A 27,406-nucleotide genomic window follows, 5' to 3' on the forward strand; every position below is an offset into this window, starting at 1 on the left:
GACGGTACCACCAAGGGGTGCAGAGGTAGGAGCTCCGCTAGGAAGGTACCACTGTGCGGGGGCGTTGGTTTGGAAAGAATCCAATATGTTTCTAACGACGGGGAGGGTCTCCCTACAGCGCGTGGGGCATCGGGCACAGCTGCCAGCCGAGACCCGAGCCGCGCCGTCCGGGCCGGCCCCCTCCCAACCTCGGCATCTCCGGCGCATCGGAGCCCGGGCGCGCTCCGCGCCTGGGCTGCTGCGGCGTTTGCCCTTTGCGCCCGCACCCCCGGCCTCTCCGCGGTCGCACCCAGCCCGGGACGCGCAAGGGCCGAGACTGGCTCCAGGACGTCGGGGGCGGGCCCGCGCCGTGCGGGACGGGATTGGTCTCTGGGAGCCGGCACGTGGAGCCTTTCCGGGGAGCGGGGCGGGCCCGGATGCACGCCCTAGTGCCCGCCTTCCTCTAGCTGGCCCTCTTCCATTGGCCATCGGTCTGGGACTGGCAGGGAGATTGCCCAGCGGGAGCCCAGGGTGAGGGGGCGTGCGCGTGGCTTGCCACGCCGTGGCGCGTTTCTCCGAGTCGGCCAGCTTGCCGCCCGAGTGTCCCGAAGGGGCTGCGGTGCCGCGCGAGGCTGTGGCGAGGTCCCGCGCACTTGCTGGCCGGCGGCCCGAATCCGACGCTGCCAGTGCGGGACGGTGCTCTCTCCACGTGAGCTCTTTCAGCCTTGTTTACCCCAACTCAGCCTGGAGCGTGGCCCCGCAGCGCCCGCCCTCCAGAAGCGTTCAGTAAGGTCCAGGGAGCAGTCTCTGGGCTGGCTTGGTGTCTCTGCCCAGGATGTCAAGTGTGTAGGGCGCGCGGAGATGTGTCCTAGGTAGGACATCTCAGATGCTGCTTCATGACTTTTGGTGTCTCTCAGCCTTTGGGGGATTGCGAGTCCTGAGATAGTTTGTGCCCCGTGTATAAGGGGCCTGAGGTTCTTCAACGGTCTGTTCTGTGTAGCTGGGCGTGCATTTTCTCAGCTTTTGGGCACTGGTGTGCCTGGGTTTGAGATCTTGATGCAGGCACCTGCCCCGCAGGGTGTGAGGCCCCTGACCCGTTTTGATTCGGGATCCCAAATTGAGTAGTCTCTGAGCTGCTTGGGGGCGCTGGTAGAGAGAAGCTTGGGGCAAAGTATAAACTTTCTGAATCGTCCTGTCCAGGATGCAGGTGCCGTTTTCTGGGGATTTTATGTTAAGCTTCTGTGATGTCCCTGAGCTCTTGAACACCTGTCTTTCTGTGTTTAGGGTCATTGTATGATCAGCAGTGCCTGACGTTTGGCACTGTTTCTGTTTGTAGGATGTGAGGACTCTGAGCAATTTTAATCTCTTCCCCGGGGTGAGCATTTTGTTCTGTTGCGGGGTGAGGGCTCACTGTTGCCGTGTGTATGGTTTCTGCTCTGTTGGGAAATGTGAGTCAGTCGAGGGCTTTCTTGTACAGGACTTTGGGGAATCTTTTTAGGCTGTGTGTCCCGTGAGCTGTTTTTGGTGTCTCTGGGTATCTGGCCTGTGTGGGGTCTGTGTCTGAGGAGTGAAATCGCTTTACCTTTTTGGTTGTGAGGTCTCCAGGCTGAGGCTTTTGGAATGGGGCAGATAGGATTCCAAGGCATGAGGCCCCAGGTCCTGGCGTGTGTCCTGGGCAAGTCATTTGGCCCTGGAGTCTCCTGGATCATAATCCAGAAAATGGGCCAGTGCTCCTCTTGGAGTATACCTGTGCATCTTGTGCCTGGGTACTGTTTTAGGTGTTGGGGATTCCACAGAGAACAAAACTGACAAAGTCTCTGATTTCCAAGAGTTTGAACACTAAGTGTGTATATACACAGCGGATGGTGCAAGTGCTGGGTAGGGAGGAAAGGCTTGCTTAGGGGAAGGTGCTTGTGGGGAGGACGTTGTCATTTTAGTCATGTTGGTCACAGAAGTTCAGCCTGAAAAGGTGATGATGGAGGTGGGACCTGCAGGTAGTGAGGGAGCAGGCGCGGGCTTACCCAGGAAGAGCATCTGGCACATTCTGGATGTGAAGGAGTGCAGCGATGCAGATGAAGCCCTGGTCTCTGGGTTGGGCACTTAGAGTTCATTGAAGAGTCTAGTGTTGTTAGCCCTGTTTCTCCCACCCCTGTCAGGAAGGTGGGGCCACCCCAGTTTACAGATGAAGGATGTGAAGCTCCAGGAGTGGCCTGAGCCTGCTCTCCCGCTCACATGTGAAATTGCTACTCAGTCATTACTGCATCACGAGGGGAGGACACCATCCACACTGAATGTCAGCCCACCGGCTCCTATGAGGAGTCATTGCCACCATGACATTTCTACTCTTGATGGAGGGCAGGACTTTAGGAATGAGTGCAGACCTGGGGCAGAAGAGAGAGGCAGGAACAGAAACTGGAGGACAGTGAGAAGCAGCAAGGGCTTCGGAATATTGCCTGGTTTGGGCCCAGCTCATTGTAATAATTGATCCTGTTTACCCTTTCCTCTTCCCTGCCCTTTCTTGCCTTCCCTCCTCTTTGGTGCCCGAACATTTCTGTCCTAAAGGGTTCAGGTGTGGCAGAGCACTGCAAGTATACGGGTGTAGGGGCATGAGCCCAGGCACACTGTCGAGGGCATCCATGCACGGGGACAGGCTGCAGTGGGTTTCAGAGCCCAGCATGGTGAGGGGGGTGGCCCTGGAGGTTGGGTGGGGAGAGGGCTGACTGGCTCAGGGACTCCAGCTTGAGTCGGGTGTGGAGGCCAGAGGCAGAGGGTGTGGTTCAGCAGAGCATGTGATGAGGGAGGTTGTAGGGGAGGCATGGCTTCTAGACATTGCATTCATCCACTAAATAAACGTGTAAGGATCATTAGAGCCACACCTTCACTAGTGGAAAAGGGAGCTTTAAACATGGAAAGGGAGAAAAGGAGAACAAACTCTGAAGAGCTGTGCTGTAGCTCTCCCAGCAAACTTGTGGTTTTCAGTGTGTACGTGTGTGCATGTGGAAAGATGGATGGAGGTACATGTACATTTATGTGTGCTTGTATTTGAGTGTGTGTGCATATAATATTCTACAGTTTCTGGCAACAGCAACCTCCCAATAGCAATAAGCATGCCTAGCCCCCAGATGTTGGCTCCTAGATACCATTCTCTGCGAAGTGATTATTCCTGGGCGTGGGGGAGGGAGAGGATGGTGAGCCTGGCTCACCGTGTGGAGTCAGAAACCAGGGTAAATTCAAGGACCGATGGTGACCTGTCAGAAGGACGTGGAAAATAGCTTGAAGGGACCCCACTGGACAAACTGGGGGCAGTGTTATTTTTGCCCTCTTTATCAGAATAGTGACGTGAAGCACATGATCGTTAAGGCCCGATGGTTCGATACATCTATACAATGTTATAGGACTACTACAATAAACTTAGTTAATAGTCTGTCCCCTTGCTGAATTACCAATTTTTTGTGGTTTTACATTTAAGATCTCCTCTCTTAGCAACTTTCAAAATATATACTGAAGTGTATACAGTATTGCTATGTACTGCATGTTAACTGTGGACGTTAGATCCCTGGAACTAATTCACCTCATAGCTGGAAGTCGTGCCCTCTGACCGATAGGTAGGTGCCCACTTCCCCCCGACCCTGGCAACCACCTCGATTTCTGTAAGTTTGATGTTTGTACATTTCACAGATAAATGAGAGCAATCCTAAGTTTCTCTCCAACAGTAAGTTTTAAACTCTGCATAGTGCCCTCCAGTTGTATTCACGTTCCGGGAAATGCATGATTTCCTTCTATTTTATGACTGAAAAGTATGCACACACACCACTTTTCCTTCACCCAGTCATCATTCCGTGGACACTTACATTGTGCCCATGGCTAGGCTGGAGCTGCAAAGTAAATCTTAAAAATCAGTGTTTCTCCTCCAGTTTTGTTCTCCTTTTAAGAATTTTTTCCTTTCCGCATAAATTTTGAAGTCATTTTGTTTACAGACAATCCTGTTGGGTTTTTTGGGTGGAGTTGTATTCCATCTGGGACTAGTGGCGTCTTAGTTATATTGAATATCAACCTATGTATACAATATATATGTGTTTGTTTAGGTCTTTTGTTTTCTCAGCTTTTTCTAGTTTTCAGCATACAGATCCTGCATATGTTCTGGTAGGGTTTGGGGAGGCTAATGTATATGGTATGTGTGAATGGTATCTTTAAAATTTTGTTTTGTCATTGTTCATTGCTAGTATATTGAGATAGGCTTGATTTTTGTCATCAGCATCATTGCTAAATACACTTCTTCTGTGATTTTTTAAAATTTAATTTAATTTTATGTATATTTTTACATCACCCTTCCTTTTTCTACAATGTATGCTTTCTCCTTTCCGGTGTAGTCCCCTCAAAATTCCCATCACAAATTCACTGGTGCACCATCACCATAGTCCCTCGTGTAAGAACACATTCCCTCCCCTGTTTTGATTCCTCTCCCTCCCCCTCCCCTGCAGAGTGTCTCTGATTAATAGTTGCCTGTTAATTTTGTGTTTTAATTTATTATAATTATTTTTTTTCTGGTCCCTTATTTAGTTCCCCTACATTCCTCCTATAAGTGAAACCATCCGATATTTTTCTTTTTCCTTCTGGCTTATTTCACTGAGCATAATCCCTTCCAGCACCATCCATGTTGCTGCAAATGGCATGAGTTTATCTTTTTTGATTGCAGAATAGTATTCCATCGTGTATATATACCGCATGTTGATCCAGTCATCTATTTTTTTGGCATTTGGGTTATTTCCAGCTTACCTATTGTAACTGGTGCTGCAATAAATAGGGGTGCAGGTAACCTTTTGAATTAATGTTTCTGTGTCCTTTGGGTAGATTTCTAGGAGTGGAATTGCTGGGTCATATGGTAGCTCCATTTTTAGTAGTTTGAGGACCCATTTTTAAAATAAATTTCATGGAGTTTTCTATGTAGGTTGTCATGTCACCTGGGAGTTTCTTCCCAATCTGTAAGCCGTCTCTTTTCTTTCTTGCTTTACTGCAGTGGCCAGGACTCGCTGTACAATACTGAATAATAGCAAGGGTAAGAGTGGATGTCCTGGCCTGGTCTGGCTCTTAGGGGGAAAGAATTTAGTCTTCCAACATTATGTCGGTAGGAGGTGTGGGTATTTTTGTAGATACTCTACATCAGGTTCAGAAAGCCTCCTTCTACCCCACTTACTGAATGTTTTTATTATGAAAAGATGCTGAATTTATTATCACGTGGATTCTTTGGGTATATTAATATGGTATATTTGTTGATCGATTTTTGAATATGAAACCAGCCTTGCATTTGTAGATGAGACCCCACTTGGTCATGGACTGCTCTTTTTTTATATTATTGAATTTGATTTGCTAATACTGTTGTTATCTGATTTGGGAATCTCGGCAATGCTAATTGGATAAAAGGATTGGAGGTGTGTTCCATTTGTCCTGTTACCTTAAAGAGATTGTTAAGAATTGCTAGGATTACTTATCACATGTTGGGTAGGTTTTTTTCAAGGAAACCATCTAGGCCTGCAGGTTTCATTTTTGAAAGTTATCAGCTACAGGTCCTCCCTGGTGGCGCAAGGGGTTAAGATGCAACCTTTGAAGCTGTCCGCAGCCGCTGCAGCACGAGTTCCATCCCTGGCCAGGGAGCTACCCACATGGCACAGCAGACCTCTCCTGACTCACCCGCTGCTCCCCTCAGCAGTGTATTTCAGTCGATCCACCTGTTCTGTTTCCCACTCTGTCTCTGAGGAATCCTCTCACTCCCCCCCCCCCCGCCCCCCCCACCTCTGGCCTGTACCCCAGTTCTTGTATGCATAAATAAATAAATCTTTAAAAAAAAAGGAAGTTATCAGCTATAGATTCACTTCCTTCATAGGTGCACCTCTGTTTAGTGTATGTGTTTAATGTGGGGTGAGTTTTGATAGTTATGTCTCTCATGCAGTCCTATCTCATCTGAATTGACAAATGCATAGAGTTATTTGTGGAATCCTTTTAATTTCTGTGGAGTCTGTTTCATTCCTGATAATGGTTAATTGTGTTTTCACTTATCTTTCATTTTTCATCAGTCTACATAGAATTTAATGGATTTTATTGACGTATTCAGTAACCACTTTTTGTTTTTATTTGATCAGCTCCATCCATCTAGATAGCAGTTAATGGATTTTATTGCGTTTTCAGTAACCACCTTTTTTTTATTTGATCACCCTCCATCCTTTCTTTCACATTCCTTTTCTAATCCTCCCCCCCCCCCCCACACACACACACATTCTGTTTGCATTGAGTTTGTTTTGTTTTTCGAGTTTCTTATGGTGGAAACTTACATTCTAGATTTGGGTCCTCTTGTCTTTTCTAATATAAGCATTTCATGCTATAAATTTGCCACAAATCACTTCTCTAGTTCATCCTGCAAACTGATATGTTGTATTTCCATTTTCGTTCAGTCTAGTCTTTTCACCCATGGAGTACTTAGTGGTATGTGGTCTATCTTCCATGTGTTTGGAGAGTTTCTTGTTAGCGTCTTACTGCTGGTTGTTCTGTTTAGATCAGAGAACACTCTTTGTATGATTTCATCTACCTTGCATTTGGTAAGATTTGTTTTATGAAGAGCCAGGATATAGTCTGTTTTGGGTGAAATCTGCAAGTGCACTTGAAAAAGAGTGTGTGTTCTGCTGTAGGTAGGTGGACCTTTCTATCCATGACAGCTACATCCAGTTAGTTCATGGGGTCGTTCAGTTCATCTACATACTTGTGATATTTTTCAGTAAGTTTTGAGCATATTATTCAGAGTTTGTTGAAATCTCCAGCTACAATTGCAGGTTTATTTATCCTTTCAGTTCTGCCTGCGTGGTTGTGTATTTTGCAGTTGTGTTGAGTACTGTGCAGAAAAGTGTTGACGTGTCAGGCCTGAGATTCCTTATGAAGGCCGAGCTTGCCTTGCATGTGGGGACTTGGAGTTTCTGGGGTTTCCCCCACTCTGTCTACCTGAGAAGCATGGTTTACTCTCTTCCTAAACTGTTCAGAGAATATGTTTACAACAAAGATCTAATTTCCTTCTGGGAATCTGCAATCTTGGTCCAGAGCATGCCTGTGACCAGCCTCAGTAAGATGCTTGGGAACTGTTGCTCATGAGCTTCCCTGGTAGACAACATGCCTGGCGGGACAGATTGGGTGACTCGTGGGAAAGGACTCTGCGAAGCTTGTGCTGGTTTCTCCAGCACCTTTGCGCAGGCCTCCTTTCCCCCTGGCTAGGTTTGCTTTGTATGCTTTTGCTGTAGTAAATCTTAGCTATGAAGGTGATTCTACGCTGAGTCCATTGAGTCCTCTTAGGGGCTCATCAAAGCAAGGATGGTCTTAGGAAACCCAAAACAATGTTGGCAGCCATGGGGATTTGATCAGGAAACCCTGACTCGCTAAGACAGGGGGAGAGCCTTGTTTGAGTGAAGGAAGAATGGAGGGGTAGAATGAAGACTCTCGCAGCTCTGTGAACGTGGCATTACCCGTGATCCAAAGTGTGGTATCCAAAGAGCTAAAGGTTACTTATGAAATTTAAAACCAGTAGATGGAACTCCACTGTGCCCCTGGGCTGTTTTTGCCATGCAGGAGAATGAGGGGATGAAAAATGCAATTGCAGTCACCCAATCTGTCCCTCCAGACATGTTGTCTACCAGGGAAGCTCATGAGCAACAGTTCCCAAGCATCTTACTGAGGCTGGTCACAGGCATGCTCTGGACCAAGATTGCAGATTCCCAGAAGGAAATTAGATCTTTGTTGTAAACATATTCTCTGAACAGTTTAGGAAGAGAGTAAACCATGCTTCTCAGGCAGACAGCTCAGGACTTTGGCTATTGAGCTTTCATTCAGGCAGGAGGGAACAGGACTCCACTATGCCCCCACGGTGACCTTGGGTTGGTCAGGAATGTCAGAAGTTTAATTTACTCTCTCCTCCAAGTGGAGGGAAAAATGAAATCAATTCACTGGGCTGGAGCTGAGATTTAGATACACTTGAGGCCTAGAAAGGGAAACACCTCCTCCTTCCTTCACCTTGGCTGCTGTTGCTGCTGCCCCTCCCGGCACCCCAGCCGGGATGTCCCCAGGCTGCTGGAATGGCCGGCCCGCAAAGACCTGCAGAGGCCAACTCACTGCTGCCTGTTGGAATAAACTTTCTGTGGAGGGTGGAGGAAGGATTTTCTAAGTTGGCTTTGCAGAGTGTTGCCATTGCATCTGGACTTGTGAGGAAATTGTTAAGGTGTGAGGCGTGGGACTCTCCGATGCCACTGTGCCCAGCAAGGGGTCTGTCTTTTCCAGCTCACTCACTGGGCACAGGAAGAGGAACAAGGGACAGTAGGTTACGTGAACCCCTTCTGAAAACTTATGTCGATTTAGGATCTTTCCTGGCCAGCTCCCAAACATGATATATCTTTGTAGATAAATTATAGGACCTGTTTTGTTTTTTTTTAATGAAAATTCTCTAGCTCCTCTTGCAAGCAACCCTTCCATACACAAGGTGTGAATGAAATGAGGGATATTCAAGGAAATGTAAAGTTTTCTTTCAGAATTGTACACACTGGTTTTCTTACAGTGGAACCAACACGACACCCGACACCTGGGGAGAGGCGGAGGGTGTGGACAGAAAGTGGACATGATGGATCTCTCTGTCCAAGCTGTGGAAACTTTTCTTCCCAGTGCAGCCTTTCCAAGCTGCCATATGCTGTTGGAGAGCAAAGGGATGCAGAGCCTCAGTCCCGCTTGCCAGGGCTCTGACTGGGGACACAGGGGTGCCCAACTCCTGGGTCTGGCATGCAGGACACCTGGAGATGTCATCCATGCCCCTTCGGGGGATGAACCAGCATTTTGGACAAACTGTTTGGAACTGACCGCCTTGATGCTGCCCTACTGAAACCCAGGGCTCAAATGAGTGATTGGAACTGGACAGGGAGTCCTAGAGTGGAAGGTTCCCCGGCGGGAGGCAACTGTACGGCAACTGTACGACTGCTGTATGTCCAGCCCAGGGCGCCCAAGCGGTTGTGAGCTGTTTCTGGGGTAGCACGGGTGCCCTCAGGATTGCACTTCCTGTGTGCACCCTGACTGTGCCGACACTGCCCCGCTGGCTTCCGGCCAGCTTTCCGGTCATCTCCCACTCCTGAGCACATAGTACTTTGGGCCAGCCCAAAAGGTTCATATGCAAAATGAAATAGTAAGGTACGTGGCTTTCTAAGTTATCCCACGTGGCTTAAGAGATTTAATTTTCCCTGGCAAAATCCTGTGCCCGTGCTGGGACATAACTGAGATCAGTACTGCAGGCTCACTTCCCCAAGCTGTTTGGGTCCAAAACCAGAGGCCTGCAGCATTCTCCTCCCACTGTCCCTGGCCCCACCATGTACAATGACATCCATGTCTCATCATTGTGTCTCTGGGTTCAGCCATTCACAGTTGACTTCCATTCCACAAGTGTGGTCTGGTCTCTCACCCTGGGTCAGGTCCTCTGCTCTGCCCTGAGGACACCACGATGAACTGGGTGTGTTTCCAACTTTTCAAGAAGGAATTCAGAGTCCAGTGAGGGAGCCAGACATGGAACCAAAATGGCAATGGGTACAGCTGTTTTCCTTCAGCGACTCAGGGCTGTCCCACTGAGGATACCTGCGCTTAATTCTTCCCATCCATTATCAGCATGCCTCAAGGAGATGGTCTGGTTAGCAGTTTGATCCCCTCGTTCTGTTTCCTGCAGGCACCTACAGATGTCAACTGATACTGGCGTGCAGTGTCAGACTCAAAGCCAGGAACCGAATAGCCTTCAGTGATGTGTTTTCCAAGACGGTCAAGGATTCTTGGTAAGTTTCCCCACAAAGCTACAAAGGAGCTCCCTTTAATTTACTGCGGGCTTCCGTTTAAGGAAAATGCCCTTTACCTAAGTCTCTGCAAACAAAGGTATGCCTTGCCACAGTCCTCTCCTCCCCTTCCTTCCCCCACCCCCCCGCCAAACGCCAGTAACCCCATCCCCTCATTTCAACAACCCAAATTGCCTTCTGGTATGTCCTACGCCACCCATGCGGTTAGAATGTGGCTAGAAGGTTCTCAGAGCATTGTTTCCCCAAAGTATCCTGATTCCCATTCTTTCTAGCCTCTATCAAAACGATTTTTGAAGAAATCAAATTTCTCTTCCCTGTGCAGTTCCCTGCAATAAGATCAATTTGTGTTACCTGGTCCTGGGTTCTGACTTACGTGGACAACTTGTCTGGGAACTAAAGGCGTAGGGGGAGTTGTCTTACTTTCCTTGCTGCCAGGCCTCTCTCTCTGTTGCCAGGGTCCAGAAATGAGGGAGTTTGGTGCCTTGTCTGATCCACAAGCCCAAGGCCTTCCAGCTAGGAGACTGACATGCTGTGTGCTACCTAAGGCGGCTCTCGGATCTCCATTTCCACAAAGTGGCCTGATTCCCATCCTTTCAACCCTCTGTCCAAAAGATTCTGAATCATCAAATTTCTGTTTACTGAGCAGTTCCCCGCCCAGTAAACAGTCAATCATTGTGATATGGTAGCTGCCATTCTAAATATTTTGCAGTGACCATTGGATCTGACCCTTGGGGTCATGTAGATACGCAACACAGTGAGCTTTGCACGATGCCTGCAGACCTCTGGCTCCGCCTGTTACTGCTGGGTGACACTGAGCAGGTTGCTTAACATCCCTGTGCTTCACTTCCCCACTAGTAAACTAGAAACACTACTTCGTGGCTATTTTAGCCACTTGACGGGCCGTTTAGAACACTGACTATATTGAGACGAGAAATGTCATCAGGGCACAGCTGGCATATGGGGAGTTGCCCATCGTTCTAGTGGTTCTTGCTGCTCCCACTTTCCCTGGAGCACTCCCTGAGAGAGAGGCAGTGTCAAGGCTACATTTGACTCTCTGATGGACTTTGCACTATCACTTCTGGTCTTCAGGGACTCAAGAACTGAGTCTGTGGCATGGGGGAGGGTAACGTTTATTAGCATAACGGGTATTCTGCTCTCCTTCTAAGGCCATGGTGAAACTAAATGCTGAGCTGGGGATTCATCATGTGCTCATGTGGAGAATTTGAATGGAAGCGTCTCTGTGTAGCTAGAGCTCTAGTGACCTCTATACATGGTTTGTATAACACTGGAGAGGTAAGTGGTTACTCATTACCTGCTTTTTCACATAGTCCTGATTCTTTCCACTTGGCACATTTCTTTGTTATCCTTGGGAACTGCTGCGTGTAGAATAAAATAGGTAACACATTGTAGTAATTCCTGGCCTTGGTGTATCTCTCCCATTCTGTGTTTGTTATGGTTATGTGTTTATTTGCTTAGCGTCTGGCTGCTTTATTTTAATGGAGTCTATTCTCTTGTCCCCCTTACCTCTTGCCCCTTTACTGTGTTAATCTTCTGATTTTACTTCCCAGGGTGCAGACTTGGCTGTACCCACCTCGCCCTGGGGTGACTGCTTTTGCCAGGACTCTCTTTGGCTTTCTCTTTCCCTGACCATGCCGGGGCTGTTTAGCTCCGCTCCGTGGGTGATGTTTCCATTGTTTTCAGTAATGTGCTGGGCATACGTTGCTACATGATCTAAACCAGTGAGCTTCCTCCCCCTTTGAAGGGGTTGCTGTTGGGGTCAGTGTTGGCGATTTGTTCTGACCCCAGGTAGTTTCCCCCCAACCCGGTTGGTGCTCTCTGTGGTTGTCTCGGGTAATCCGCCAGCCTACAGGTTTGTCTCTATGTCCAGTGAGCCCAGCAGTGTCCTACCATTTGTCTTTCCCCTTAACCTCATTATTTCTGTAGGGCCCCTAGGCTTCACCTTTTCAACACTCCATGCAGATGATACAGTTCCTCTGGGTGGAGGATTGCAGTTGCCTGCTTCCAACCTCTGAGCCACAGCCCAGAGTTGGGGTGTGGGGACAGTCATTTCTCTTTCTCTTTTATGGTGTTATAACAAGTGATGGTCCTTTTTTTAAAATTGAGATATCGGGCCTCCCCTGGTGGCGCAGCGGTTGAGCGCTGGCTTGCAAAGCTGCTGCAGCCTCTGCAGCGCCAGTTCGCTCCCCGGCCGCCGGGTGAGGGTCCCACGTGGCTCACAGACCTCTCCTGCCGCCCACTGCTCCCCTCAGCAGTGTACTTCATCAGTCTGCCTGCTCTGCTCTCCCCTCTGGCTCTGGTGAATTCTCTCACCCTCCCGTGCTTCTGACTGTACCCAGTGCTTGACTGTACCCAGTGCTTGTATAAATAAATAAATAAATATTAAAAAAAAAAACAAAAACAAAGGCAACAAGGGAATTTTAAATAAATAAAGGGAATTTTAAATAAATAATAAATAAATAAATAAATAAATAAAATTGTGATATCCTTTTCTCGTAACATTGTGTTATTTGGAGGTGTACATATAATGATTTGATATTTTATGTATGTTGTGAAATGACCACCAAAGTAAGTCTAGTTAATATCCATCACCATCCATAGTTACAGGTTTTTCTCTTGAGAGAAGAACTTTTAAGATTCACTCTGTTAGCACCTTTCAAATGCACAATATGGTATAGTTAACTGTAGTCACCATGCTGTATATTATATCCACAGGACTTACTTATTTTATAACTGGAATTTTGTACCTTTTGACCACCTTCACCCCATTCACTCACCCTTCTCCCTCCAGATGCCTCCCCCGCCTCCTCCCCAAACAACTGTCTGTCTCTTGCTCTATGAGTTCATTTCATTCTTTTGTTCTTAGATTCCACACATAAGTGAGATTACTCATTTGTGTTTCTCTGACCTTTCAACATAACATGCCCTGGAGATTCAACCATGTTGTTGCAAATGGCGAGCTTTCTTCCCTTTTCGAGGCCATGTGTGCATGTGTGTCTGTTTGTGTACTCGGTGCTGTTATAATCCCAGAAGACACAGTATCAAACATTATCGTTCAGAATGTTGAACTCCCCAAACATCACAATTCCTAAAGTCTGAAATCCTAAGATCACAATCCTGAAAGATCAGCGTACACATGCTGTGTGGGTTCTTATGAGCTGGCCATTCATGGGCAACTGTGTTATCTGCACATCACAGCAGAGCATTCCTTGACTACCTACAGGCAATAGCCCGCATAACGAGGCAGGCCCGGGGACACCTGGGCCACTGTTGACCTGATTACGTGACTAACTCCATGGTGGTCTCGGGATAACCCTGCCTGTGATAACATCAAATAAATGCTGAAGCAAATGTCTCTTGATGTGTGGTCACAATGTCCCCTTCTCTGTTCCTCGTAAACCTTTGTCCCCCTTCCTCCCCCACCTTATTCCTCATACTGTTGTCACATGACCAGCTTTTACTAGCCTGTATGCTTTCAATAAATGGCACACGAACTTCTGCTCAAGTAGCAGAGTTTTCATCGAGGTTCCCACCCCAGAGCAGCAACAAAGTTCCTGTCGCAGCAACGCTGCTCTTGTACTTGGAGGTAATTCAATTCAAGTGAGGTCACTGGGGTGGACTGTAGTCTAGTATGACTGGGATCCTCATAGGAGGGGATTAGACACAGACATACAGAGATGCTGTGAAGACACAGGGACAAGATGACCATCTGTAAGCCCAGGAGCAAATCCTCAATAAAAGCCACCCCTGTCAACACTTGGATCTTAACCTTCCCTTCTCAATTTGTTTCCCTCCCGGTCTGGGAATTTTTGTGTGTTGTGACTAATGCCTTCCATAGATAAGATTATGCCAGGCTGCATTCAGGGCTGGTAGAGGACATAGTCATTTGTCCTGATACCTCACCTTCGGTTTCCAGGCTGCACCATGGCAAGTGATTTTGACAGCACTCGCCCCTTGTCATACGTTCAAACACTTGCTTCTCTTGGAACTTATTTACAATATATTAATGGAAACTACCAGCCGAATATTTGTGTGGTGAAAAGTAAGTAAAGGCTTCTCTCCAACCATATTAGTACAAAATGACTGGTCTCAAGAAATTGTCCTTGTTTATGACAGTTGTCCATGTTCTAATATGGTAGGAGTAGCAATAGTGAGTAATTTTTCTTCTCTGTTATCAAATCTGCGCTCCTCAGCTAGAATGAGACAAGAACAGTTCAAAAATGTATTCCTCATAGAAATGCTTGGAAGTAGTCCAGCTCCTGTGGGCTATCTCCATGCAGTTGCCCATAATACATCCCTGTAGTACACCTTTTCATATGTTACATTTTCACTTTAGTTAGTATTTTTTTTGGAGTTCTGCATTTAGGAATGACAAAATTTCTCCTGATATGTGCTTTTGTGTGAGGTGGCCTATGAGGGATTCTGTCATGTTTCTCTAATCCCTGTTTAAAATGTAAATATATGTCCTCGAATGAAGTTTTAAATTATTTTTTCCAGAATTGTGTATTTAGGATTTTGATGTTTTGGCACTACACTTTGGGGGCTTTTCGACTTCAGGAATTATGATCTCTTGGGATTTCAGCATTGTAGACGATGGTGTTCAGGATTGTGTCTGGGATTATGACCCAACCCTACCTTATAGCTCATATTCTTCATCCATTCATATGTGGATGGACATTTAGCTGGCCTGGTGTCTTGGCTAGTGAAAGTAAGCTGCAGTGAACATGTGATGTGTATGTGTTTTCGAGTTAGCATTTTTGTTTTCTTCAGATAAATAAATGCCCAGAGGTTAACTCCTGGGTCACATGGTAATTCTCTCTCTCTCTCTCTCTCTCTCTCTCTCTCTCTCTCTCTCTCTCTCTGTGTGTGTGTGTGTGTGTACCGAGGAGCTTCCATACTTTCCCCTAGGGGTTAGGGTTTACATTCCCTCCAACACTGCACAAGTGCTCCGATTTCTCCACGTCCTCACCAGCACTTGTGTGATGTTACTTTTTTTTTTTAAGATTGATTTATCTATGCATACAAGAACTGGGGTACAGGCCAGAGGTGTGGGGGGGTGAGAGGATTCACCAGAGACAGAGTGGGGAACAGAACAGGCGGACTGACCGAAACACATTGCTGAGGGAAGCAGCGGGCGAGCCAGGAGAGGTCTGCTGTGCCATGTGGGTACCTCCCTGGCCGTCCTGGGATCGCACTCGTGCTGCAGTGGCTGTGGATAGCCTCACAGGCTGCGTCTTAACCCCATGTGCCACCAGGGAGGCCCATGATGTTGCTTTTTAAAGTTGCAATGTTTGATGTATTGTGGCTGTTGTGTAGAAGCACAAGTGGCTACTGCATACTGCTCTTATATCTTGGCACTTTGCAAATGTCATTTCGTAGCTCAAGTACCTTTTTTGTAGCTTTTGAAATAGTTTCCTGAAGTTTTCCATGGTTCCTGATCTTTCTTTGTCCACTTGTGCTGTCGTTGTGGACCGAGGAATGTTGCCGGTTCCAATTCTAACTGTGGATGTATCTGATTTTCCTTTTTCTTCTACCAGCCTTTAGCTCTTGTGTCCTGAAAGATGCAAGCACATTCACAGTTTTGTCTTCTCGATGAGTAGACCTCCCCATATTATTAGGTAATGTCTGTCTATCTTGATCCCTTGTAATAATTCGCGCTCTGAAGGACACTCTGTGTGGTGTTAAGTAGCTTACCAGCTTTCATTAAATTCGTGTATGCTGGGCCCATCTGTTAGTTCCTTCAGGCTGCTAAAGAATCACTACAGACTGGGCAGCTTATAAACAACAGACACTTGATTCCCACACTTCTGGAGGATGGAAGTCCGAGGTCAGAGTACCAGCGTGGCCGGGTTCTGGTGAGGTCCCTCTACTTGGTCACAGATTCTGGTTGTACCCTCATATTGTAGAAAAAACTAGGGATGTCTTCTCCAGAGTCTTCTTTATAAGGTTGGTAAATGCATTCAACCTAATGACCTAGTCACCTCTCAAAGTCCCCACCTCCTATAACCACCAGTTTGGAGGTTAGGATTCAACCTGTGGATTTTGGCGGGGACACGCTCAGAACATAGAAATATCATATCCTCTCCATTGTCTTTCACCTTTTTGATTTATATTTAAAATGGGATGCTTTTTGTATAACACACAGTTGAGTTATGCTATTTTCATCTAACTTGACAAACTAGGCCCTTTACTTGATAACGTAGGCAATGTGCATTTACTGTAAAAGGAGTTTGCTTTATGTTGATCATTTGCCTATATTTTCTATCAAGTGAAATTTTTATTCAGATTTTTCTATTCCCCTCCTTTTCTATCAACTGAACGTTTGTTTTTATTCCATTTTACTCCACTAATAACATACTAGAATTTTATCTTTGAAATTTTTTCCCATATGGTGCGCCAGGATTTACAGTCTATATTACTTTTCACAATATGAATTCAAATGATTTGTACCCCCTCATGCATACCCTAGGAATCCCACAACAGTGTACCTCCCGTTTCTTTTCTTTTTTAAAAAAGATTTATTTATTTATGCATACAAGAGCTGGGGTACAGGCCAGAGGTGTGGGGGGATGAGAGGATTCACCAGAGACGGAGTGGGGAACAGAACAGGCAGACTGACTGAAATACACTGCTGAGAGGAGCAGCGGGAGAGTCAGGAGAGGTCTGCTGTACCATGTGGGTTGCTCCTGGCCAGAGGGGGATAGAACTCTTGCTCAGTGGCTGGCAATAGCATGCTAGTGCTACCTTTAACCCCTGCGCCACCAGGGAGGCCCTACCTCCCATTTCTGATCTCCCTACTTAGTACTTTCGTTGTCTTGCATTTTATTTCTACCAGTGTCATAAACCCCACAATATATTGTTACTAGACTTCAATTACCTTTCAAAAGGATTGAATATGAGGAAAAACTTTGTATTTAGCCACAATTTTACCTTTGCACCACTATCCAGCTCTTTGTGTAGATCCAGATTTTGTGCTAATATCGTTTACCTTCTGCCTGCAGAACTTCCTCTAACATATTTTGTAGGGCACATCCACTCTATGATTCTCTCACCTTTTTGTTTGTTGAGGAGTTTGCTTGAATGTTTTCATTTCACCTTAATTTTTTTTTAAGATTGATTTATTTATTTATACAAGCACTGGGTACAGTCAGAAGCGCGGGAGGGTGAGAGAATTCACCAGAGCCAGAGCAGGGAACAGAACAGGCAGACTGACCAAATACACTGCTGAGGGGGAGCAGCGGGTGTGGCAGGAGAGGTCTGTCACACCATGTGAGACCTTCGCCGGTGGCCGGGGATCAAACCGGTGCTGCAGAGGCTGCGGGCAGCTTCGCAGCCCAGCGCTCAACCACTGCGCCACCAGGGGAGGCCCTCACCTTAATTTTTAAAAGGCATGTGTGCTAAGTAAAGACTCTAGGCTGCATAGATTCTGATCAGCAAACCTTCTGCTGTTCTGTTTGTTCCTTGTATGTAATGTGTCTTTTTGACTTTTGTTTTCTGCCAGGATATCACTGTTGGTGTTTCAGTCACTCTTCCCAGTAGTTAAACTTGCTGCAGTTGTCTTATTACTGCAGTTACTTGAATGCAACATAGCCTTCCGGTTCAGGCTGCAAGTTATAGGACCAATATCCAAAAATCAATGGTATTTCTCTACACTAGCAATGAATAATCCACATGCGTAATTTAGACAATAATCACAGTTACAGTAGACTCAAAACTATAATAAACTTGGCAATTAATTTAACCAAGGATGTAAAGAAGATACACACAGTTGAACTACAAAACACAGTTCAAGTACATGAAAGCAAACTTAAACAAATGAAAAGCCACCATGTGTTCATGGACTGTGAGTCTTAATATTGTTAAGATGGCAATATCCCCAAATTGATCCATACTTTCAGTGCAGTCTTCCCCCCCCCCCCCCAGATCAGCTGGCAGTTTTTGGGAATTGAGAGAGGCCGATCGTAACATTCAACCAGAAATTCCATCTCCCAGACATGCAAGCAGAGGACTAGAGATCAACAGAGGCAGGGCCAGGTTTTAGTTCTCAGTGTGCCGGGCTCCTCACCACCATTGGGTTTGGCCGTAACCAGAGCTGTTAAGTGGCTGCAAAAACACATGCCCTCCCCCTGTTTGCCTCTCAATGCTTGATATGTGGAAAACGGAATGGGACTGGGAGAGACATAATTCGGGGGTGATTGCAAAAGTCCCTCTGGAGAAGTTTCTCCCTGCAGGAGAACCCGAGAGGTTCAGTCCTGCTGGCTGTTAGCTCTGAGACAAGCCATTCATGCCAAGGACCCCAGGGCTGCTACTTGACTGTTGCACCTCCGAGGACAGACACAGGCCAGCAGGATGCCTTTGCCCTCCAGCACCTGCATTGCCCAGGCAGACATGGTGTTGGGCAGTGGTGATTATCCAGCCATGGAACATCTGCATCTCAGCGACTGAAACACAAGCCAAGTGCGTGCAAAGACTGGCTTTGGAGTCAGGCAGCACTGGGGTATGATTCCCACATCGCCCTTCACTCCATCAGCAACCTAATCTCTTTGGACTTGTTCCTTGTCTAATGAAGGCGGAGGCTGACACTTCCCTCTCTGGCTCTTTGGGGACTAACATTGCCTGTGCCAGCACCTTAGACCATCCACAGCGAGGTTCACGAAGAGCCATGCACACTGACCTGGCTTAGGGGCACACCACTGTGAAGCCACACCAGGGCAGCTGGGAGTTGAGAGGGCCCTCTGACGGGGACTTGGGGTTGGGAGTTGGTGATGGGACCAGGGCCATGTCCCCTTTTTTCTTTCATTGTTCACGTGTCCAAGGCACACACTTGCTGTCACACTTGGGTGCGTGCTGCTCGGTGGAGTGACGGTACTAGGGTGTGATCATCACGGTGGAGCCTATCGCAGGTAGAAAAACAGTGGGTTGGTGCTCTGCAGTGGCTGTCATGGGAACAGACAGAGTTTCCGCCAGGGGTGTATAGCACCTGGTGGGCACCCCTAAGGAGGTGCACCCCTAAGGAGGCACTGCCAGATTCCCTTGAAGGATCCCCACAGTGAGCACACAGCTGATCCGTACCTCCCCGATGAACACAGGGAATATTAAACTAAACCTCTCACAAGAGGTGGACCAATTAGTGTGCTTTCTCTTGTCCTAACAGGCAACTCAGATTGTGAAGTTATCATGAAATATTAACTCATGAAAACAAAGTCCATAGAGCGCTCCAGGCATGCCAGGGCCCCTGGGAGTAATGGACTGGGTCAGAGATTCTGTCAAGTGACAGATTCTTTCCATGTTTCTACTCAGGCCTCTTCAGTGGGAGTCAGGATCAAGTAAAGTATGACCGTTTCTGCCACGATTCCGGACTCCATATTGAAACCAACAGACGGTCCTTATAAAATGAGGAGAGCTCTTCTCTTTGCTGTGCGTAATCCTATTCTAAACAAGGAGGCCTTCCCACAAAAGCTCTGCTGTCAGATTGCATTTCCAGTCAGTTCATTGTGAACCAGAAGACAATGGGGAATTTATAATGAAATTTCTATAACATTCCAATCCATAAAAATACCTCATCTGTTAACTGTGCCTTTTCATCCAGGTGCTCCTTTGGTGAAGTGGAAATTGCTCTGCCGAAGCTGACAGCTGAATCTGTCGGAATCGTGGATGTGAAGTATAGGCCAGATAGGGGGGAGCGGTATGCTTGAAGTGAGAATCAGAAAGGGGAGCACATGAGCGCACTGGCCATCTGGTGGACAGAAAGCGGTTTAGGTTGCTTGGCAGATGGCGAAGCATTGGTGCAGCCAGAGGGGGTCTGCTGAGTATGAGGCACTGGGGACAGGCAGGCCTGCTGTGCCTAGTCCAGGAGGCTGGCCTTTTGTCTTAAGAACAGCGAGTAGCTCATGCACTTCGGAGCAGGGTGTCATGACCACATTAGCATTTAAGGAAGATCCCTCGGGTACTGCAATAGAGAACTCACGGGCACGGGTCAGGATTGCTAGTCTAGTGGTTGTCAAGGAGCAAAGGGGTTGACTTGGATGATGGAACCGACTGGAGATGGAGAGAAGTGTCAAGTCGAGGCAGTAATCAAAGGATGGCTTTAAGGACCTCTGGACTACGAAGCTGGATAGAAGGTTGCCTTTGGCTGTGTTAGGCAACACCACAGCAGGTGCAGATGTGTGGGGAGCCTGTTGGATGTGCTCATCTTTGCACACATTGACTGTTCCTTGCCTGTGCACTAGGGGGAGCTCACCCAACCTCCATGCTAGGAGGCCTCTTTGTTGAAAGGAGAATGATGGTAATGATTAGGAAAAATGACTGCTTTCTTTTTCATTCATCTTGTCTAGGAGGGTGTTCATTTTATACAGCAAAGTGCTGTTTTACTGTCAGGTGCTGCCTAGGTAAAATGGGAATCTCTCTACTTAGCCATATGTCTGCTTCACTTTCCACATCAGCCTAGTAAATTTGCAGCGTACAGCATGCTTTGTGAACGCTGAAGGAAAAATAAGGAAATATAAAAACTCCAAGTCCCAAGCCTTTACTATCACACGTGTACAGGATGCTAGCCCATTTGGCTGGACTCTCAGAGAAGTAGCCTCACTTCAGACCCTGGTCTTCCTTCTATAGCCACTCACTCCTCCTGGGGCTGAGGGTGGGGCTCTTGGGACCTAGCTTCTCTAAATCTTCTCTGAAGTCATCTGCAGTGGCCTGGAGGTTGTCTAGCTCTTGCTGAGTGCAGTCTGCCTGTGGGACCATCAGTTGGTGCAGACGGTCTCTATTTGGAGATGACCTGCTCATCTCCAATAGAGCAGGTAAGTGGGTCTGGAAACCATCTGTGTGCGGCTTCACAGCCGGGAGGTGAGGAAGCCACAGATCGCTAGATCTGAATCAAGGACTTACTCCTTGTGTGACTTTGGGCTGTTTCCTTACTTAACCTCTCTATGGCTCAGTTTCCTCATTTGTGAGATGGTGATGATGATTATGTTTTTGCTTCCTTCATGTTGGCCATGGAAACTCTACCTTTTGATAACTAGAAAGTGCTGTTCAAATGTTGATGACTTCAAGGTGAAAAGGGAATTAATTGTGCTTTTACTGAAATCTGCTTGCACGGGCATGAAAGGTGCTTTGTTTGTTTTTAACACGTTGACGATGTTGAAGCTCGCCTTAGCCCTGAAAAAGGCCATGCTAGAGAAATCTCTGCAGCTTTTGTATCCTGCAAGTGGCTCACTGAGGTGGACCACCTTTTCCTCTTGGGACTTCATAAGTTTGCTGTGCACACTCTTCATCCCTCCCATAGGTCTCTGGGAAGACTCCCGGTTTTCCTGCTACCAGGGCTAACACAGAGCCTCTAACTCCTTCTCTGTTCTTTGTCTCAAAAACAGTAAGTGAACTTAAAAGTCTGCCCTCCTGAAGGTAGCCAGATGCAGATAAGCATTTTCTGTTGCGCTGACCGAGACATCCCCTAGATGCAGAAACAGCCCCGCTGCCTCAGTCTCCCCACCATAACGGCCTGCCAATTCCCTATGCACTAAAAGTCTACACCACCTGCTGGGACTCTGCTTTTCAGATGGTAGGGGGTGCGCTCCCGGTGCATTGGTCATGCTCTGTGTGACTTTGAATTCGGTCTTTGCCAGTGTGCATGTGTCGCCTGTGCAAACGCGAGTGTCGAGGAAACAAGCTCGATCACAGGCCTTTATTTCCTCTCCCGCGTGCACGGACCGGGGAAACACCCGGGCTGTTCCGCAGGAAGCCGATCTGGCACAGCGCTCCGGGTCTCCTCTGTGGCGTCATCTCCAGCGCCGGAAACGCTTCTTGAGTCCTCAGGCCGCTCTCCTCCGGCCCGTCGGTCCGCTGCCCCTGCCCCTGGGCAGGGCTCTCTGGGTGGGACAACCCGGGGTGCGGCGTCCTGCTGCCCGCAACCGGGAGCCCGCTTTTGTCCAGAGTCTGGGCATCCGCACCCTGCAGTCGAGGGAGGACAAAGGCTCCGCTCCTCTGAGCGGCCTTTCCCTGTGACGTGCGCCCCGCTCTCGGCTGGGGCGGGGGGCTCTCTAGCACGCGGGGAGGAGCGGCCTCTCGGTGGTCTTAACCCATCTATTTCCAGGGACCGCACTCCACCCCCTGGCCCGAGGGTGGGAGGCTGAGCGCTGGTAGCTTCTGGGACCCCGACCCCCAGAAGCTGGTGCGATCCAGAGAGAGCGCGTCTCCCGGAACCGGCCGGGTGGGGTTCCCTGTCGGAGCATGGAGTCCACCATGACCTGCCATGGTGTCTGAGGGAAAGACTGTTAATACTTCAGTATGGGATTGCCTTCGACCCTGTGTATGGCGTGTTTCTCCTCTAGGTGGTTTGCCGTTTGTGTGCTTGAGAATGACAGTAGTGCAACTCCCTACGCCTTTGGTAGACACCCAGCATATAATTGGGCTACAGCTATTATTCTTCAGCAGTTTGGAAACTTCACCTTTCTGCCACCTCTCTTCCCACTCCCCAAAAACATATCCACCACCTCCAAAAGCACCTGCAAAACTTTACGTTTATCCCTTAATCTCCTTGTCACTCCCACATGTGCCTACATTTGTGCCTGGGCATGTGTTAAGAATTCATAGCAGATCTAACCTCTTATCAAATCTTGTTATACTTTCCTTTACGTAATGTATTTTGACATGAAGAGTGGGATGCCTACAGTTTTGTTCTTTCAAGGTTGCCTTGGCTCTTCTGGGTCTTTTGTTCTCCAGTGTGTGTGTGTGTGTGTGTGTGTGTGTGTGTGTGTGTGTGTGCGCGCGCGTGTGTGTGCGTGTGCGTGTGCGTGTGCGCACGTTCCCCCCACCCCCCCACCCCCAGCCTGAGCACATGGTGTGTTAACTACAGGCACTGTACAAAAGACTCTAGGTGTTATTTCTCAGGTGTAACTGAGCTTTATGCTCGTTGAACAACAGTCCCGGATTTCCCCTCTAGCATAGGGAAACAGAACCACCATCCTCTTTTCTGCTTCTATAAATGCAACAGTTTGGTAACCTCCTATCAGTAGAATCATGTAGTAGCTAGTAGCTGTCCTTTTCTGCCTGACTTACTTCACTCAGCTTAGTGTCTCCCAGAGGGATCCATGCTGTCACACGTGGTAGGTTTTCCTTCCCTACTCTGAGTAATATCTCCTTGTACATGTCTTTTCCATTCTTCATGGGTTGACACTAGGGTGGTTTCCATCAGCTTGACTCTTGACTCTTGAGAATAATGCTGCTCGAAGCAGGAGTGCAGCCGTTTCCTTGACATTATGATTTCAGTTCACTGGCTATATCCCCAGGGCTGGGAAGCTGGATCATAGACTCCTTCTAACTTAAATGTTTTGAGAAACCTCTGTAGTGTTTTCCATTGTGGCCCCAGCATTTTGCATTCCCAACACAGTGCAGGAGGGTTCAGTTTCTCCAGGTCCTCACCAGCACTTGGTATATTTTGTTTGTTTGCTTTTGGTATTTGCCACCCCAGTATGTGTGAGGTGATATGTGTGAGGTGATACCTCGGTGTGGTTTTGATTTGTTTCTCCCTGATGAGTAGTGATGTTGAGCACCTTTTCATACATCTGTTGGCCATTTGTATGTGGTCTTTGGAGAAATGGCTCCTCCAATCCTTTGCCCAGTTTTAATCGACTTCTTTGTGTGCTCGCTATTGAGTTATAGAAGTTTCTCTCTCTCTTTTTTTAAATATTTATTTAAATTTATGCACACAAGAGCTGGGGTACAGGCCAGAGGTGTGGGGGTGAGAGGATTCACCAGAGACAGAGTGGTAAACACAACAGGCAGACTGACTGAAATACACTGCTGAGGGGAGCAGCGGGCGAGACAGGAGAGGTCTGCTGCACCAGGCTGGGGATCAAACTCGTGCTGCAGAGGCTGTGGATAACATCCCAGTGCTGTGCTTAATCCCTTGTGCCACCAGGGAGACTCTAGAAGTTTCTTACATATTTTGAAGGTTAATTCTTTTTTTTTTAAAGATTTATTTATTTATACGAGAACCAGGGTACAGGCCAGATGCGCGGGAGGGTGAGAGGATTCACCAGAGACAGAGCAGGGAACAAAACAGGCAGACTGACGAAGTACACTGCTGAGGGGAGCAGCAGGCGAGACAGCGGTCTGCCGTGCCATGTGGGTCCACCCCCCCCCCACCCCCCCGGCTGGCCAGGATTGAACCCGCGCTGCAGAGGCTGTGGACAGCTTCACAGTGCGGCGCTCAACCGCCTGTGCCACCAGGGAGGCCCTTGAAGGTTAATTCTTTATCATACCTGATATATGATATCAGATATCTCCTGACATTCTGTAGGTCACCTTTCTACTCAGTCCCCCCTTCACTTCCTTCTCTGCAGGAGCTTTGTGGTTTGATGGATTCCCACTATTTGTACTTTCGTTGTCTGTGCTTTTGGTGAGACTTCAAGGAAATCATTGCCAAGGCCAATATCACCAGCCTGCCCTCTGTTTTCTTCGAGGAGTTTTACAATTTCAGCTCTTATGTTTCATCTTTAATTAATTTTGCGTTGACGTGTGTGTGTGTGTAGTGGGTGAGTATGATGTAAGTTAGGCGTCCAGTTTCATCTTTGCATGTGTATATCCAGGTCTCCCGGCCCCACTTCCTCAGTACACTGTCCTCTCCCCATTATGTATTTTGGGTATTGTTGTGAAAGATAAGTGCCATGCTGATTTTTAGTTACTGTGGTTTTGGAAGAGATGAAGTATGATGCCTCCAGTTTTGCTCTTCTTTCTCAAGGTTGCCTTGACTCTCTTTGACTTTTGATCTTCCCTATGAATTTTAGAATGGACTTTGATTATTTTGCAAACCTTATTGGAAATTTGGTGAGAACAGCATGGACCTGCCATTTTCCTGCTGAGTCTTTTAAATAGGGCCTTGTGTTGATTACTCAGTTATCCTTTAAATCTGTGGATTGCATTGGTTGATTTGCCATTATGGAACCATGTTAGTGTTACTGGGCTAACACAGTTATTCAAGGTGAATTATTCTTCTAGAAGGTTACTGGATTCAAACTACTAGAATTTTGTGGAGGATTTTTTCGCTTAGGATGAAAAGGAATTTTTCTTTGCAGTTAGCTTTTCATGGTACCAGTGAAAGGCTAGCCTCATAAAATCCATTGCAGATGTTCCTTCCATTTCTGTTTTCTGGAGAAATTGTGTAGAATTTGTGATTTTTCTCTCCACATATGGTAAAATACTCTCATGGTATTATCTCAGCAGTGAGATTTCCCCCCTAGATTTTCCGTAAAAGATAATGGACTGTGCATACAAACTCCCCTGAGTGAGTTTTGGTAGTTTGTGGTTTTTGAGTAATTTGTCCCTGTCTTCTCCCCTGTTGATTTTTATGTATGTATAGATGGGTGTGACTGTATTATTTCCATACGGTCCCTTTTGTGTTTGCTGAGCCTAAGACCCACGTTTTCGTCTCATTGAGTCTCTCTCTTATTTTCTTTTCCCTGTAAGAAATTTCATTGATTTTCTGTTCTTTTAAGTAAAGTAAATCCTTAGTTATATGTTCTGGGAAGTTTGGTTTCCGTGGGCCTGAGCAGCCTTTCAGACTGGAGGAAAAGCCAGTGAGGATGAAGGTGAAGAGTCAAAAGGGCAAGTCACCTTTCTGGAAATACCCAGAAGGTGCCACTTGCCAACTTTTTAGAGTATCGGAGGGCTTGCGAGAGAGCAGGTATTAGTCACACGTTGGTTTTCTGTTTAAATTATGCTTGAGAATAAAAGTTTGTTGAACGTCGCCTGAAAATGAGCACGTTTTACTACATGCAGCATATCAAACTGACCTTACGCGTCGTGGACGCGGTAACTGACATTTTTCTGAAACCCAGATTATGTGCCACGAGCTATCCGAGCTCGAGCCGTATCACCTCACGTAACTTACAGCGCAGGCCTAGGAGACAGGCCCCATCGTTATCCCCACTCGGCACATAGGAAAGGGAGGCACAGAAAGTTAAGTAAGGTGAATGACTAACTGGATTTTCTCTGATCTCTTATCACCATCTGTTGCAGTCTGTTTTTTCATCGAACGCGTCCTTGCCACCTTGAATTTCTTGGAGAACCTCCACCTTCACCTTCTCGGCTGGACCCAAGGGTCAGCTGGCATTTCCACCACAGCCTGGGCCTCCATGGATCCAGTCGAGAAACCTAACTCAGTGTTGATTTCTGAACCTTCCCCGATGACCTCTGAGGACTCCTCACGGGACGTACCGGCAGCCTCCCATCCTTCCTTCCCAGAAATGCTGATGATGGGCCTCAGAGACCTGAACCCCGGGCCTGGCACCCCCTTCGCCGCTGCCACTCTGCCGGAGGGGCTGCTCCAGCAGCGGTACCGAGATGAGCAAGCCCTACAAGAGCGGTGGTGGGGAAAGGCAGCTTCTCCCCAGAGGAAGAAAGCCTTCCTGGGGCACCTGAGGCAGACGCACCTGGATCACGTGGCACCTTATCGGGTTGATAGGGAAGCCAGGATCTTTTCCCCAAGCCATCGAGATCAGAAAAGATTCAGATGTGAATGTCGATACTGCCAGCGACAGAGGCCGAATATTTCTGGGATGCCTGCTGACAGGAGTGGGGCCCCACACCCCTCCTCCTGGGAAACACTAGTCCAAGGCCTCAGTGGCTTGACCCTCAGCCTGGGCACCACCCGGCCCGGCCTTCTGCCGGAAGCTGCCTGCCAGCAGCAGGAGCCACAGGAGAAGCTGCAACTAGAGATGCAGCAGGAAAGCAAAAGGATGTTTCAGAGGCTCCTGAAACAGTGGTTAAAAGAAAACTGAGACTCGCAGCGTCGCGTGAGGAAGCTCTGAATGGAGTCGGACATGGATGCTGGTTTGCCGCATCCGGGTGTGGGTTTCCTAGGGGACCAAACAGTGAGCCGGAGTCAGAGGAGGCGCCAGAGCAGACCAAGGACTGGGAAGCCTGTCAGCGTGAGACTCGATCCCACGAAGGTCCTGGACTTTCCCGCCTGGAATTTCTGCATCACTCTGGTACATTCTGTGGCAAGGGACACTGTCCCAGAGGCCCTGCACCCCATCCTATGGTGCCCCATCCTATGATGCAATCCTATGGCACCCCATCCTATGGCACCCATGATGCATGCTATCACTTTGCTGCCCCGGGCCTCCCTCTCCTCCCCACCTTGTTGTCATTAGATAGAAAGTATCTCTAGCGTGATGCTTTTGTGCCGTTTCATTGACCGCCCCCACCCAGCAGGCCTCGGTCTGCTGGAAGGCACTGTGCTGGACTGACAGCCAGCTTCCAGAATCTGTAGCTGACCCAGTGTGGCAAAGGCACGCGAGGTATCCCTTGGCGGTGCATCACCTTGCGGCTGGTGAAAGCCCTGACACTCTGTCGGTAAATGCTTCCCTGCCCCTTGTCATTCTGTGCTGTTCCCCTGCAGGAGTTTCTGACAGGTTTCCTCATCATCCGTACCAAATAAATGGGCAAACTGACTTTGCAGTTCAGCTTTCTTGATCCGTGTTGGTTTACTGCTGTTAGATCTGAGATCACTACACTTAAACCCAGAGCAGGGATCAGAGTCATCCAGAGGAGCTGTAAAC

At 47.8% G+C, this 27,406-nt stretch overlaps 1 protein-coding gene across 4 annotated transcripts; it reads left to right on the forward strand.

The window, feature by feature from the left end:
* FAM156A (family with sequence similarity 156 member A) lies at positions 1–27,406 on the forward strand. 4 transcript variants are annotated; one of them, XM_054695726.1, is made up of 5 exons: positions 581–688; positions 9,710–9,812; positions 10,997–11,123; positions 19,149–19,265; positions 25,863–27,406. In XM_054695726.1, exon 5 carries the CDS (start codon positions 25,979–25,981, stop codon positions 26,621–26,623), a length of 645 nt encoding a protein of 214 aa, XP_054551701.1. In that variant the 5' UTR covers positions 581–688; positions 9,710–9,812; positions 10,997–11,123; positions 19,149–19,265; positions 25,863–25,978; the 3' UTR covers positions 26,624–27,406. The 4 variants fall into 4 exon arrangements, with proteins under 4 accessions (XP_037368274.1, XP_054551701.1, XP_037368272.1 ...); XM_037512377.2 differs by lacking the exons at positions 581–688; positions 19,149–19,265 and adding an exon at positions 1–25; XM_037512375.2 differs by lacking the exon at positions 19,149–19,265.

This window comes from Talpa occidentalis, unplaced genomic scaffold (genome assembly GCF_014898055.3).
Source record: "Talpa occidentalis isolate TD23 unplaced genomic scaffold, MPIMG_talOcc4v2.1 talOcc4.15, whole genome shotgun sequence".
NCBI lineage: Eukaryota > Metazoa > Chordata > Mammalia > Eulipotyphla > Talpidae > Talpa > Talpa occidentalis.

Excerpts from the sequence above, each read along its gene's own strand:
- FAM156A (XM_037512377.2), top strand. The coding sequence starts at position 25,979 with ATGGATCCAGTCGAGAAACCTAACTCAGTGTTGATTTCTGAACCTTCC.